At 44.8% G+C, this 16,002-nt stretch overlaps 1 protein-coding gene across 7 annotated transcripts in view; it reads left to right on the top strand.

Moving 5' to 3' along the window:
• The window catches only part of INTS7 (integrator complex subunit 7), a 97,423-nt gene extending 89,785 nt beyond the window's left edge, over nt 1-7,638 (top strand). For 5 of the 7 annotated variants that reach the window (XM_064276937.1, XM_064276938.1, XM_064276940.1 and 2 more), the window contains 2 exons: nt 1,140-1,325; nt 6,608-7,638. In XM_064276937.1, coding sequence (XP_064133007.1) covers nt 1,140-1,325; nt 6,608-6,895 — 474 coding nt within the window. In that variant the 3' untranslated portion in view covers nt 6,896-7,638. Of the gene's footprint in view, nt 1-1,139; nt 1,326-6,607 lie in introns of those variants that run through there. The other 2 variants (XR_010319455.1, XR_010319457.1) reach the window with 2 other exon arrangements.
• The last annotated feature ends 8,364 nt before the right edge of the window (nt 7,639-16,002 follow it).

Here is a 16,002-nt window from a genome sequence, read left to right on the forward strand (position 1 = left end):
CTTTTTAAGTGTCAGTGCCACATGCAGGCAGACAAGTGTTTGAGTAACTGGAGCTGTGTCCCTTGCCCTCTGCTCCAGGAATAAGTTGAATGGTTTCCATCATTGTAGCTTGTAAGAATTTTGAGCTGAGTCCATTGCTGAGAAATCTGTTATGAACCAACTTAGAATGAATCAGGTCTAGTAAAAAATCACCAGTCCCACCTCCGAAGAACTTTTGTCTTAGAGTAACAAGTTTGAGGAGCTGGCCAGTATATAGAGTTAGTATTTTTAAATATTTAAGCCACTCAAAATTCAAAAGGTATTTTGGCTCTAAGGATGGAATTGTTGGAAAGAGGGGAGAATTGTCATTTCTGAGCTTTTTCCTAGATGATCCCTGTCAGTAAACGTCTACAGTGCATTTTGCATCCATTCGAATGCTTTCGATTGCAAATAACATTTCAGAAAGACCTGAATAATAAGGAAAATTGATGATCTAGCTAAGAAGTCCTAGAGATGTCTCTAGGGTTGATTAGTTCAGTGGGTGAACACTATTATTTTTAAAAAAAAAGCCAAGTTTCTCTTATCTCTTTGGCAATTCTTGGACTTTCTGTAGTTGTAGTAGGGGGTATTTGAGATTTTTAATACTTTAAAAAAATAAATAAAATGATAGGTTAAAAATGTCATTTGGTTTATGTGTGGAAATTGATTTTATACCATGGTGACTTGGTTGCGTAAATAACCCTGGAGTTTTAAGTTCAGTCCTATTCACATTTAGTCTGTTTAAGATTATCTAAGACCAGAGACACAGCAGCTGAACATAAGAATTTACACAGTGCATTTCTCTGTGGAAGCACTTCAGTGTAAAGAAATGTTCTGCCATAAAAATGGGGGGAACGGTGTTCCCTTGCTGTTCTCTAACCTCAGCTGTTCTCCCACGGGACCGAGGTTTAGCTGGAAAGCACAGTCATATTTAAAAGGAGGTCCTGGGGATAAGGACCTTGACTTCACAGGTACACATGCCGGCTTGGTCCCAGCACGGCCCCATCTTTCGCGTTATATGTTTGTGTGTGTTACCCTTTAGCCAGTGGTTCACACGGACTGTTTGCTGGGAGGGAGCTTGCTCTTGGCTCTTGGCATTTATGTCTGTGTTGGTATTCCAGCTGGCTCTGTCTCCGTCACCCCGGAACCCCGCAGAGCCCATCGCTGTCCAGAACAACCAGCAGCTGGCACTGAAGGTGGAGGGAGTGGTTCAGCACGGATCTAAACCAGGACTCTTTCGCAAAATCCAGTCTGTCTGTCTGAATGTTTCTTCCACACTACAGAGCAAATCCGGACAAGACTACAAGGTAATTAGGAAAGAGGCAGAGTACAGATACAGGTTTTATCAACTCATTGATGGACCTTTTCCATTGCTTTTTACAGTTAAGCAGTTTAAATTAAAAGCATTTACTGGGGCTTGAGGGGCTGACAGACAGCACTTCTCCTTTCTCTGCCTGAGTTCCGAACCAGTTGATAGTGAGAGCATCCAGGCAGCCAGAGATCAAAATGGGAGTTTTGTTACTACTAGCACTGTCTACCAGCTTGGCAGCGAGGACTTCATAACCTTGTACTTGCGAATTCATCTCAGTTGAAGTTTCCCATCCAGTGCAGCCAGTGTGCATGAGAACCTGCCCCTGTAAAACCAGGGGAGGGGCACCCTGGTGCCCACCGAAGAGGGAGAGAAGGGGCCTAGCGCCCCATGCCCAGTCTTGCCTCCGAACTTACCAGTCAGCAGGGCCACCCCTTCACCTGCAGGCCAGTGCTCCACGTGGAAGGAAACATCGAGAGTGGGGGGAGACATGCCCCCAAAAAGCAAGCATCTGTTCTTCCGTAGTTTAAGTACATTTTAGCGTTTTCAGAAAGAAAGTGTATGGCACTGACATGTGATAGATAAAGTGAACCCTTTTCTTAAGGGCTGTAGTGCTAGGAATTCGTTGCTTTGAGAACCGTGAAGTAGGTAAACATGAACCGAAGTCTGGCTTATGTCATTAGCAAAGCTAAGATTCTGAACCTGTGCCCACCAAACACCAGTGTTGCAGTTACAGAATTTTTTTTCTTTAGACATCTCTTTCCAATTCCTTGGTTTATCTAGTGAATGGAGCAAGGGAGCAAGTGTGTAGTTGTATGAGCAGAGTTGTTCAAATGTCCAAATTGGCTGTGCCCAGGTTTATTGTGGGCCTGTCTTGTCTGAACTGAGGCCACGTAGCAAGAAAAGGAGCTTTCAGTAAAGATCTGAAAAGGGGAACATCTGGTTCTCTTCTGTGGGTTTATTCTAAAAAGCTAAGTGAAGGTCTAGTTTAAACCATCATTAGTTTTACTCTATCACAAGGCTCAGTCTTCATTCTCTTCACTTCCATGACAGAAAGCCTGGTACCCATGTAGCCACACTGTCAGCCCTGCTCACGGTGCCACACTTTCGAGCCAGGGTTGGGGCCGCCAGCAAAAGCATGACTTTACGCACAAGCCATCGGATCGAACAGCACTTTACTCACAGAAAGAAGAGACAGAGCAGGGTCGCTTCAGCTATGGGTGCTGGGTCCCCAGATTTTCTCAGAAAGAGAAGAGACAGAGCAGGGTCACTTCAACTATGGGTGCTGGGTCCCTGGCTTTACTCACAGAAAGAAGAGACAGAGCAGGGTCGCTTCAGCTATGGGTGCTGGGTCCCTGGCTTTACTCACAGGGAGAGGAGACAGAGCAGGGTCGCTTCAGCTATGGGTGCTGGGTCCCCGGCTTTACTCACAGGGAGAAGAGACAGAGCAGGGTCACTTTAGCTATGGGTGCTGGGTCCCTGGCTTTACTCACAGGGAGAAGAGACAGAGCAGGATCATTCCAGCTATGGGTGCTGGGTCCCCAGCTTTACTCACAGAGAGAAGAGACAGAGCAGGGTCACTCCAGCTATGGGTGCTGGGTCCCCGGCTTTACTCACAGAGAGAAGAGACAGAGCAGGGTCACTTCGGCTATGGGTACTGGGTTCCTGGCTTTACTCAGAGAAGAGACAGAGCAGGGTCACTTCGGCTATGGGTACTGGGTCCCTGGCTTTACTCAGAGAAGAGACAGAGCAGGGTCACTCCAGCTGTGGGTGCTGGGTTGCCAGATTTCCTCAGAAAGAGAAGAGACAGAGCAGGGTCACTTCAGCTGTGGGTGCTGGGCCCCTGCCTTTACTCACAGAGAGAAAGGACAGAACAGGGTTACTTCAGCTGTGGGTGCTGGGTCCCCAGATTTCCTCAGAAAGAGAAGAGACAGAGCAAGGTCACTCCAGCAGCGAGCACTGGTTCCCCAGATTTACTCTCAGAGAGAAGAGACTGGGCAGGGTCACTTCAGCTGTGAGTGCTGGTTCTCCACGGCCAGTGGATCACCGTCCGCAGCCGATGCAGGGCTGGTAGTTTGTGTGCACCTGTCGTTGCACAGTTGAGAGACCCCATGCCCTGTTTGCTGGGGACAGATATAGAATGGGATCAGCCAGGTCCCACGTGACATGCATGAGCAGAGCAGAGAGAAGGTTCACTTTGCCCAGAAGAAGGAGGAAGGTTCCCAGTAAGGAGAAGAAACTGGAAGAGAGACTCAGCTCCCAGCCTCTGTTATCAGGAAATGTTCCAGGTCCAGGGCTTCTGATTAGGCATTCCAGGTGGGGGTATACTAATGCCCCCACATAGGTGTCACTGAAGGAGGGGTGTATGCTAACACACTCCTCTGCAGGGAGTTTGTCCGTAAGGTCTCTCTAAGGCCACTGCGCAAAGCAGCCTCTAAGGGCTTTGTACACTTTTTTTCCTCTGAAGTTTCAACCATTTGCTTCCAGGGTGCCCTGCTACAGGGTGTTTTTCAGCACCAGAGACCTGCTTAAAGTTCCTCAGCTTGTTGGAGCCCCTCCAACCATCTCTCGTCCCATTGTCAGAGGGCTCTGAGCAGTGTCTTCCCTAGGTCTTGAGTTCTTCTCTTGGGAACAGTTACTGGCATGCTGCACAGATGCTTCGCAGCTTCCACTAGCATTGCTCCAGACCTGCTGGTATGGCTGCTGAAGTGCCCTACAGGTTCTGCTAGTGTCTTCCAGGGTTGCCCCGTGGCGTGAGGCTCACAAGCAACCTGGGCCAGGCAGACCTCCCTGTGCGGGGGCCCCAGAATACCCAGAATAAGTGCCATCTCGGTACACTGTTGGGGTCTACATCCCGTTTGTCCCCATCCAGCCAGAGGGAGGCCGGCATTGTAGTCGATTTGTCACCCCTGGAGTGCCAGCACAATCCTGGGGTGATTGTACTGAGGGGCCCATGTCTTCCCCATTCCTTGACCTGTGTGCTTTGTGTGTGACCCTGCTCACTGCACCAGACTGTTTAGTCAGGGTGCTGGGTCACCAGCAAAAGCACACCTTACACACGGGCCTTGAATGGAGCCATTTTATACCACGTAGAGAAAAGGTGGAGCAAGGTTAGCTTTAGCTGCAGGCATTGGTCCCCCACAGCCAGCCAGTCACTCCCCACCGCTGATGTAGGGCTGTGGTCTCTTGCACCCCTCTCGTGCCTCAGTCAGGAGACTCCATTCCCTCTCCACTGGGAACAGATAGAGAAATGGGTGGGCCAGGTGCCATATGGCCCCCACACATGAGCAGAGCAGAGAAAGCTTACTGTGTACCCAGAACAGGGAAGGAGCTTCCCCAGTAAGCAGAAAAAACTGGAAGAGAGAGAGACTCAGTTCCTGCCCAAGATTGTCTGGCAATCCAGGTGGGCGTTGAAGGCTGTGTAATAGACTACTTTTCCATTTTCCAAACACACTCAGTGAGTATTTGGTAAATGAAAAAACACCAACTAGCTTGTATTGAGCACTTCCTGTGTTTAGAGTATAACTGTTACGGGTGGTAATCTCTGTTGTCACAGAGGATTGTAATGAGAATTTACACAGCTGACTTATCTGTCTGCAGCTCCTTTCTCCATTTGAGTGTGAAACAACAGTAACCATGGTTTTCTTTTTTCTTGTATGTAGTGATTCCTACTATTAAGAAAATATCATTCAAATCTAGCACTGGTTGTATACTGGTTGACTTACCTCCTAAGAAACATTGTGAAAGTCAGAAAGCTGATGTGACAAACCGTGTAGCACAAGATTGCTTTGTAATGTTAGGTGGTTTTTCGACATAAATTGCAACTATCAATTCAATATGATCAGGCTGCCTAAACCTGTTTCTGGGCCTTCTAAGGAAGCTCTCGTTTAATAGGCATGTTCTCTAGGGAAATAAAAATCACACAAAAATTAAGTGTGCTAAAGAAACAAAAGTTCCTATACCATAAATAATTACATCTTGTGTTGATTGGTGACTTCATTAATATTACGGGTAAATGCCTCTGGAAAACTGGCCTCATGATAACTACTGATTGAGACACAAAGCTCTAGGCCAAATTTGTGTGATTAAGTACACAGCAGAAACACCAGCCTGTCTGCTCTGATATTCATTAAGATTACCTGTACCTGCATTCTCAGAATAAGCCTGTCCTGACATGCTTCCTCTTGGTATGGGAGAGGGTACACCAGCAGGTTCTGCGTAATCTTTGAAGGACAAAGGCAAGAGTGTCTGGATAAGTAAATGCATCTGTGATTCGTCATATTAGTATCTGTGCTTTGTAAGCTACTATATGACCAGTCTCAATGAGAGAGTGGTTACTAAGTAAGCGATGTACAAGTCCTAAAGTTCATATGTTAAGGAAGGTAGGAATCCCTACATTGTTTAAATAACTAGTATAAAGTCAGACTAGCTGGGGGAAAACCTAGCTTTGATTTAGTGTCACATTCATATTAATCTCTTAGATTCTAGACTCCCTGAAACAGGTGGCCCCATCCCGTTTCTTCAGAGTATCTCCTTATAAACTCAAGAAAGATGGGGATTGAAGGTGGAGGCCGGTTTGCTCTGGGAGCTCTCTCTACTCAAGGGTAGTGAGGAGGCAGCGCAGCTTGTGGTGGAAAGTAGGCCCTGGAGTTAGCCTGCCTGAATGCAGATTCCAGCTTTGCCCCTCCAGGCCCTAGAGTTAGCCTGCCTGAGTGCAGATTCCAGCTTTGCCCCTCCAGGCCCTGGAGTTAGCCTGCCTGAGTGCAGATTCCAGCTTTGCCCCTCCAGGCCCTAGAGTTAGCCTGCCTGAGTGCAGATTCCAGCTTTGCCCCTCCAGGCCCTGGAGTTAGCCTGCCTGAGTGCAGATTCCAGCTTTGTCCCTCATTAGCTGTGTGACCGTGAAGAAATTGACCTCTCCATCTCCTCTTCTATAAAGTGAGAGTGGTAACAGCTCCTACCTCTTGGTTGTTGCAAAGATTGAGTGAGCAGTCATGACTGGGCCTGGCCCAGAGCATCCAAAAAAAAAACAATTGCTGTTGAGTTTATTGCGACTCATAGCGACCCTATAGGATAAATTAGAATTGCCCCGTAGGGTTTCTAGGACTGTAAATCTTTGTGGAAGCAAAGATTCTGTGGAGCAGCAGATAGGTTTGAACTGCCAACCTTTCAGTTAGCAGCCAAGAGCTTAACCACTGCGCCACCAGGGCACCTTTGGCCCATAGCAAGCACCCAGTAAATATCAGCTGTTGTTGTTACTTACCACCAGTCCTTTCATTCCAGATACCCATTGACAACATGACCAATGAGATGGAGCAGAGGGTGGAGCCTCACAACGATTACTTCAGCACTCAGTTTCTGTTGACCTTTGCCGTCCTGGGAACACACAGCATTGTGGTGGAATCCTCAGTGAAAGATGCCAATGGGATTGTATGGAAGACTGGTCCCAGAACGACCATATTTGTGAAATCCCTGGAAGATCCTTACTCCCAGCAGATCCGCCTCCAGCAGCAGCAGGCCCAGCAGCCCTTCCAGCAGCAGCAACAACGAAATGCCTACACACGGTTTTAACTGCCATGGGTGTCCAACAGACTTGAAAGGATTGATCGAATTTGCAAAAATGGATTAAGATATGAAAGTTACAGTGTGGAGCCCATTTATTCACTGATTTTTGTAATGTCATATCCTGTAAGTTTTTTTTTTTTTACTTAAAAATTAAGTTTGAGAAATAATTGGACTATTAGCCAGAAAGATTTTTTCCTGCTCCTTTTAAACCAAGTCTTTTTTTCTCATATTTAACATTTTTGTTGCTTTATTGTTTTTTCTGTTGCTAAGCTTTTTCCCTTTCTTTCAAGAATATAGTCCCATGTTTGGATCATTGAATTAGTGAATTTGACTACTTCTTCACCAAAGTATACCCTTTGCTGCCTGACACAAACCTGAAGTTCCAAGCTAGGCATGAGAAAGTCTGACCAGTGGGTGCAAGGCTTATCCATGGTAGCCGTATCCGTGGTAGCCGAAACTGCATCTTCCCGTGGATGGACGTGAAGGAGGCCCAGGAACATCCAGCCCTCCACGTTGTGAGAGCCTGTAGCCTAGCAGAATTGAAACATGCCGCTGCAGTGTTTCCAGGACCTACCTGTCTCTCCTGTACTAAAGCAGCCTTATTTGCAGTTTTAGTTTTGAATTGACCTAAAGGGCACCTGGCAAGTACATAGAAAGGCTGGAGATAAGTGATTTGTGGTTTTTTCTACTGTGTGTGACTGTGTAATCTAGACTTTTTACGGTTTCTAAAAATGAAAAAATTTTTCACAGTTAATACGTTAATGTTTTTAAAGGTTGGGGCAGATCTTTTCCTTTGATCTGGTTTGGCTTCTACTTGGTGAGTTGTGTGATAGCAAATGTGATTGCCTGGTGAGAACAGTCTCTGTAACAACAACTGTCAGTGAGGGTGCTCAGGCACTGAAGTTTCTGGTTAACCAGGAAACCCCTTTTTTCTTTCTGTTTTAATACTGGTTAGAAACCATTTTTAAAATAATAATGATATACTTCCTTGCCTTAACACAGTGTATTAGATATAATTTAGCCTTTCTTTCTTGATTTGGGATCACTGCCTACTTCAAGGTCATGGTTTCCAAGTATCAGGGATCGTAGATGGCAGACATTGATGATAGGCAGGTACCTTTCAGACTCAGCTCCAGGAATGAGGCAGGCTCATCCCTGAAGGTCTCCTATTTAAATAACTCTCAATTTCTTTCCTCATTTTGCCTTTTTCTCTTCGAAGTTGACACTACTTCAAAGGAGGGGCAGAGTTTAAAAGATAGGAGGGTTTGTTTTTTTCTTGGTATGTGACCTGTAAGAACGAGAAGTGATGGGCAACTCAGTTTCCTCTAAGATCGCTTGGCATCATGAGCTATTGCCCCAGCTCAGCACACTGCGGCCACGGCCAGAACGCTGTTGTAGAAGGTGCAGCTGTCCACTGTCTGCTGTGAATGATGGCCCTGGATGCAGCCCAGCTGTACACAGCACACAGGCTGCAGTCGTACCAGTGTCTGGGTCCATGGGCCTCAGAAAAACCTGCCAGAGTGGCATGGAGAGGTGTGCAGAGCCCCTGGCCCTCTACTGGGGGTGGGAGGAGCTGAATCAGAAAGCCTGGGTTCCACTGTTGCTCTGATGAGTCAGCTCTGTGATCTGGAGACGTCCCTTTATCTCTCTAAGCCTTGTCTATAAAAGGACTGAATTAGACTAGATCTTGACTCCAGTCTAGAGTTTATTATCAAATGACTGAAAGGCTAAAGACCAAAAAAAAAGAGGTTCTTGAGAAAAATGCTTTTGTTTGTTCGCAAGTTTCTGTTTTCAGAATTAAATTTTACAGTGTGGATTTCAGGTTTCTGGTAGAGTTCTCCAGGAGAAGGAAAGCAAATCCTCCTCTAAGTTTTGGTTCCCCCAGAGACCTTCCCAAATTCTGTTTTCTTAAAGGATAGGCTCTTAATAGCTTGCCTTAGGCTGGGTTCTCTGGAGAAGCAAAACCAGTGATGTATGTGTAAACCGTATGTGTGTGTGTGTGTGTGTGTGTGTGTGTGTGTGTGTGTGTGTGTATTGGATGCAGGTCACGCCCCTAAAGAAACTCCCCTTACAATTGGTTGGCTGATCACATCAAATCACATCATGGAGAATGACTACATCATTACATAACTACCAAACTACATCATTACATAACTGCCAAACCACTGAGCATCGTGGCTCAGCCAACCTGACACACAACTTCAACCCGGAAGCCTCTGTGTTACAAAGTAGAACTGCTCCATAGGGATTTCTTGGGTATAAGCCTTTTTTTTTTGAGACTTTACACAGCAGAACATATACCATTTCAGCAGTTTCTACATGAACAGTTCAGTGACGTCGATTACATCCTTCAAGTGGTACAGCCATTCTCACCCTCTTGGCTCTAATCTTTATGGAAGGAGACCACTAGGCCTTTCTTCTGTGGTGCCACTGGCTTCCCTAGAGAACCGCCAACCTTCCAGGTAGCAACCAAGTGCACACCATCTGTACCACGTGAGGACCTCAAATTGGGAAGGAATCATTAAAAACAAACCCAAATAGTTCAGAGTATGAAAATAACTACCAAGCATAAAGATTACGTATTTTATTTCAGTATGTCCATTACTCCAGGATGAGAACTCTGATTTTATGTTTTCCACTGTTAAACAGTTATTTGAGGTGAGGAAAAACTGTGTGTATGATTTCAACACCAGACTAACGAATGAAGAAAAAATATTCAAGAAAAGGGGCAGAAAAGACATGCATCCTGATCATGAAGTGAGCATGCTGCCTGAATTTAGAAATACAGATAAAAAAAGGACACTAGCTGATGGAATCTGGGTGACAGGACTAGTTTTTCTCAGTGCTTAGTGACTCTGCAGGAGAGCGTGGTGGCTGAGAACATAGCCCCTGGAGCCACACAGGTTCAAATCCTAGCTCTACCAGACTTTGTGGCCCTGGACACTTAATCACTCCGACTCAGTCTCCTCGTTTCTAAAATAGGGAAACATAATAGTACTTCATAGGGTAGGTGTGAAGATTAAATGAATCAATACACAGTCAACATACGTAAAGCACTTAGAACGTGCCCGGCACAGAGTAAGCAAATACTGTGTTTGCTGGTGTTATCCCCCAGTCTTAACTTTTCATTGTTAGCTCAGTTCTTAATCTTACCATTTTATTTATTTAAAATAAATGTTACTTTTTCTCTGCTGCTAAACATAGATTTAAGCTATCTTCCTCATGTTTAACTTGGATGCAGAGTAATAACAAAGTAACACTGACCTAAATAAAATGGGGTGTCTGTCTACTGTAGTGTCCTGTAGAGCCCTGGTAGCACAGTGGTTAAGAGCTCGCCTGCTAACCAAAAGGTTGGCAGTTCAAATCCGCTACCTGCTCCTTGGAAACCCTGTGGGGCAGTTCTGTGTCCTGTAGGGTTGGTAGGAGTCGGAATTGACTTGGGGCAGTGGGTTTGTTTTGTTCTGCTGTAAATTCTTCTTAATTAAAATATTTAACAAAAAACATACCAAGAAAATGGTGTAAAATATTAAGCTGCTGATGGCCTTCATGAGAGCTGATTGACTATTTAGAAATTACTGTTGTATTCCAGCTTAAACTAAGGGATCTATCTCCTGATGACTTTTCTAGCTCAAGCCAACCAAGGTGGCAGATAATTTGCAACTGGAGGCCATAAACTGCTTTTCACGTCAAGATATGATCCAGAGAAAAACCAACCACCCCAACAAGATCTTCAGACTAGGGTCCCTGAGATGTCAGTTTAAATTCCATTTGTAAGACTGACTTGCCTTGGGTCCTTAGACAGGTCACTTGGCCTTTCTGGGTCAGTATCTGCCAGCAGCTGTATCTTAAGAATAAAATAACCCTGCCACTAGGTATGTAGAGCATATGCACAGCTGCCCAGTAGAGCTTACCGTGGTGAGGACAGTGTTCAGGTCTGCTCCTCCCAGCGCGGACACCAGGCACGTGTAGCCATTGGGTACCTGAAATGTGGCTGATGTGACTGAGGAACTGTATATTTTACTTACTTTTAATTCATTGAAATTTAAAAAGCCTTATTTGGCTCCTGCCTATGGGGAGTGAGAAATGAGGAAATGAGGGCTCACCATTAACCCGTTGCCCTTGAGTCGATTCCGACACATAGGGATCCTATAGGACACAGTAGAACTGCTCCATAGGGCTTCTGATTCTGTAATCTTTATGGGGAGCCCTGGTGGCCCAGTGGTCAAGAACTCGGCTGCTAACCAAAAAGGTCAGCAGTTCAAACCCACCAGCAGCTCCTTGGAAACCCTATGGGCAGTTCTTCTCTGTCGTATAGGATCTCTATGAGTCAGAATTGATTTGATGGCAATGCATTTGTTTTGTTTTTTTAATCTTTACTGAAGCAGACTGCCACATCTTGTGAGGAGCGGCTGGTGGGTTCGAACCATTGACCTTTCAGTTAGCAGCTGAGTACTTGACCACTGTGCCATCAGCACTCCTTCACTATTACCAAAAACAAAAACCCATTATTACCTTAGCACCTAGATAATCCTTAAATAGATTTCTAGATAAGGGGTCAGTCTGCACTGGTGTTCTTTGAGGCACCAAAGAATTCAGGTAGAAGAGTGGATGGATGACAAGGAGGGTAGTCGGAGTGTGTTTGCTTTGCTTATGCTGATACAAGGCTCCATTGCTCAATGCCCAGTTTTGTTCTTTCCACAGTGCTCCCCTGCGTTTAGCCTTTGTCGGTTACAAACACACTGAAAGTATGATGGGCCGTACTGAGAAATCCAATGTGGTGAGTTCACTTGGACTTCTACCATCAGTACTGCAGCACGAGGTTATGGGCTTCCTTCCCATGTCTCACCTAAGACTGCAGACCTTTCCCTCCAGGGGCTGTGTGTTTACTGGCTCAGTAGAGGCCAGTTCTTCTGTAGCATCTCCCAGTCTGAAGTACTCATTCCATGGGCAGTTTGATTTGAAATGGAATTGAGATTTAAGCAGAGCAAATGATGTTTTTCTTCTTAAATGACACACCAAGACCTGGAACCATTGATTTCCGCATTTTAATGAAGAATGCTGAATGTGGTAAGCTTCCTTTTTTCAGATCTACATCAGTTACAAAACGTGTTCAGTTTGTATCTTTTTCCTCAGCCTACTTGCTAAGCTGTCCTAGAGCAGGTCTCTCCTGCATAGTCAGTTTTGTTGTGTAAGAAAACAATTGTCCTGGTTGTTTATTATTCATGTCTGGTTAAAGATTGAAATTTGGTGAAATGAGTTTGCGGAATGTCTTTCTTACTGACCATGTCTACAGGTCTAGCTTCAGTATAGTGATATCCAGCTAGCAAACTAAGACCAAAAGTATTCTTGTTGTTTCCAGATAATTTTTAAACTAAAATTATAAAGATGGGGTAATGCCAAATGAATTAGAACAATCAGGAACATGAACACATACCAAATACCCAAAAAAGTCAGTATGAGTTAAAGAAAGGTTGTGTGCATACAAGAAATATTCTCTACCTGGCCTTTCTTTGGTTTTCTCGGTTGAATTTGTGGGTTTTGATGAAGCTTATTTGTAGCTATGGGTCAAAAGTATTTAAAATGGAGGATTAGGACAAAATGGAGCTAAATTAGACCCAGGGATTAGGTGAAGGTGTCTAGTTCTGTTTTCCCAGACAATGGAAAGTGAAAATAGATGGTGCTGCTCGAGTTCTCCCTGATGGCAAACAATGGAGCCAATGGTGCTTTCTGCTTGTGTGTCATCTCACACTGACAGCATGAAATTCTAGTGAGATGACGGAAGTGATGATGAATTTTTAACACTATTTCCCCTGCCTTGCTTTCCCTTCCCCATCCCCACCCACCAGCAGGCGGACATCATGTGATAAGGAGGGTCAGCTCTGAAGTGTCTGCGCTTGACAGGAGGAATCATGAAAGAACTATAGAAATCAGGGGAAGGAAGTGGGAGGCAAACAGGGGAGAAGGGCTTTCCTGGTGTGAGCCCAACAATCCAAGCCCTGACCTGGGGGTAGGAGATTGCAAGAAAATGGACAGGGAGAGCCTTCAGACAATTTGTAGCCTTATTTGACAGACAAAGACCTCTATCTTTAGAGAATGTGGAGAGGGTGTTAAAAAGGCTATGACAGAGCACAAAAGAGGACCATTTCTGACATTCTAACAGTAACCGCTTGCAAGTAGCAGTCAGGCGACGGTCTTAGGTAATTTGAAAACTGGCCATCAGTCAGTGTTTTCTCCTTGTGGTATGTGGAATGCATGTGTCCTTTCCCAGAGAGCCTCTTGGCATAATCAGAGAGCTTGAATACCTGCCACTTGTCTTACGGATCAAATTGTGTCCCCCAAAAATATTTGTTGCAAATCCTGACCTCTATGCCTGTAATTATAATCCCATTTGGGAATGGGTTGTCTTTGTTACATTAATGAGGCAGGATTAGTGTAGGGTGTACCTTGAGTCAATCTTTTTTGAGATATAAAAGAGATTAAACAAGCAAGCTAGAGAAGCAGAGATGTGGTTAGATGCCAAGACGAATGGAGATCTTCAAGGAACCAGGAAGCATAAACTGGAGAGACAAGGACCTTCCTCCAGAGCCAACAGAGAAAGCCTTCCCCTAAATCTGGTGCTCTGAATTCGGACTTCTAGCCTCCTAAACTGTGAGAAAATAAATTTCTGTTTTTTAAAGACACCCACTTGTGGTATTTCTGTTACAGTAGCACTAGATAACTAAGAATTTGATACCAGAAGAGTGGGGTGCCGCTTAGCAAATATTTACAATGTGGAAGTGGTTTGGGAATTGGGTAATGGGTGGAAGCTTAATTTTTTCTTCACTTCTTTCAGCTTGAGAAATGCTGAGTGTGTTCTTCCCTTTTGGTTTTGGTTTTCGGCATTTCTCAAGCTGAAAGAACTGAAGAAAAAAATTCAAGCCTCGAGTTGCAATATTGAAGAATTCTGTGGGGAATATATTGAATGATGCAGGAAGCATCAAAAGAAGATAGAAGGAATACAGAGTCACTGTGCCAAAAACAGCTGGTCGACATTCGGCCATTTCAGGAGGTAGCATATGATCAAGAACTGATGGTACTGAAGGAAGAAGTCTGAGCTGCACTGAAGGCAATGGCCAAAACCAAGGCTTCAGGAATTGATGGAATACCAATTGAGTTGTTTCAACAAATGGATTCAGCACTGGAGGTGCTCACTGGTCTGTGTCAAGAAATTTGGAAGACAGTTTCCTGGCCAGCCAACTGGGAGGGGTTTATTTGTGCCCATTCCAAAGAAAAATGATCCAGCAGAATGTGGAAATTATTGAACAATATTATTAATATCACACACAAGTAAAATTTTGCTGAAGATCATTCAAAAGCCGTTGCAGTAGTACACTGACAGTAAACTGCCAGAAGATGACGGAGAATGAGGGATATCATTGCTGATGTCAGATGGATCTTGGCGTGAAAGCAGAGAATATCAGAAAGATGTTTACCTGTGTTTTATTCACTATGCAAAGGCATTCAACTGCGTGGATCATAACAAATTATGGATAACACTACAAAAAATGGGAATTCCAGAATACTTAATTGTGCTCATGAGGAACTATACATAGACCAAGAGGCAGTCGTTCAAACAGAACAAGGGGAATACTGTGTGGTTTAAAGTCAGGAATGGTCTGTGTCAGGGTTGTATCCTTTCACCATACTTATTCAACCTGTATGCTGAGCAAATAATCTGAAAAACTGGACTGTATGAAGAAGTACAGGCATCAGAATTGGGGAAGACTCGTTAACAGCCTGTGATATGCAGATGACACAACCTTGCTTGCTGAAAGTGAAGAGGACTTGTAGCACACTTACTGATGAAGATCAAAGACCGCAGCCTTCAGTATGGATTACACCTCTACATAAAGGAACCAAAAATCCTCACAACTGGACCAATAAGCAACATCATGATAAACCGAGGAAGGGTGGAGGTTGTCAAGGGTCTCATTTTACTTGGATCCCCAATCAACACCCATAAAAGCAGCAGTCAAATCAAAAGACGCGTTGCATTGAGCAAATTGGCTACAAGAGATCTCTTCAAAGTGTTAAAAAAGCAAAGATGTTGCCTTGAGGACTAAAGTGTGCCAGACCCAAGCCATGGTGTTTTCAATCACGTCATATGCCTGCGAAAGCTGGACGATGAGTAAGGAAGACTAGGGAAGAATTGATGCCTTTGAATTGTGGTGTTGGTGAAGAATATTGAATATACCGTAGACTGCCAGAAGAATGACAAAGCCTGTCTTGGAAGAAGTACAGCCAGATTGCTCCTTGGAAGTGAGGATGGCGAGACTTCATTTCGTGTATTTTGGACATGTTACCAGGAGGGGGAAACCCTGGTGGTGTGGTGGTTAAGTGCTACGGCTGCTAACCAAAGGGTCAGCAGTTCAAATCCGCCAGGTGCTCCTTGGAAACTCTGTGGGACAGTTCTACTCTGTCCTATAGGGTCACTGTGAGTCGGGATCGACTGGACCGCAGTGGGTTTTTTGTTTGTTTGTTTGTTTTATCAGGAGGGATCAGTCCCTGGAGAAGGGCTTCCTGCTTGGTTAGAGGGTCAGCGAAAAATGGAAGACTCCCCCAGCAAGATGGATTGATACAGTGGTTGCAAAAGTGAGCTCAAGCATAACAAAGATAATGAGGATGGCACAGGACTGGGCAGTGTTTCGTTGTGTTGTACATAGGGTTGTCATGAGTCAGAACTGACTCAACAGCACCTAACAACAACAACAATGGGTGGAGACTGGAAGAGTTTTAAGGTTTTTTTAATAGTAAAAGCCTAGATTTTCTTGAAGACTGTTGGTAGAATTGTGGATGTCAAAGGCAATTCTGGTGAGGGCTCAGAAAGAAGTGAGGAGAGCTGTAGAGGAAGTATTGTCTTAGAGAATACATGTGGCGCCAACAACAGAATGCTGCTAGAAATGCGGGTGTTAAAGGCAATTCTGGTGAGGGCTCAGAAGGAAGTGAGGAGAGCTGTAGAGGAAGTATTGTCTTAGAGAATACATGTGGCGCCAACAACAGAATGCTGCTAGAAATGCGGGTGTTAAAGGCAATTCTGGTGAGGGCTCAGAAAGAAGTGAGGAGAGCTGTAGAGG

The sequence above is a fragment of the Loxodonta africana genome, chromosome 25, assembly GCF_030014295.1.
Source record: "Loxodonta africana isolate mLoxAfr1 chromosome 25, mLoxAfr1.hap2, whole genome shotgun sequence".
Taxonomy (NCBI): Eukaryota; Metazoa; Chordata; class Mammalia; order Proboscidea; family Elephantidae; genus Loxodonta; species Loxodonta africana.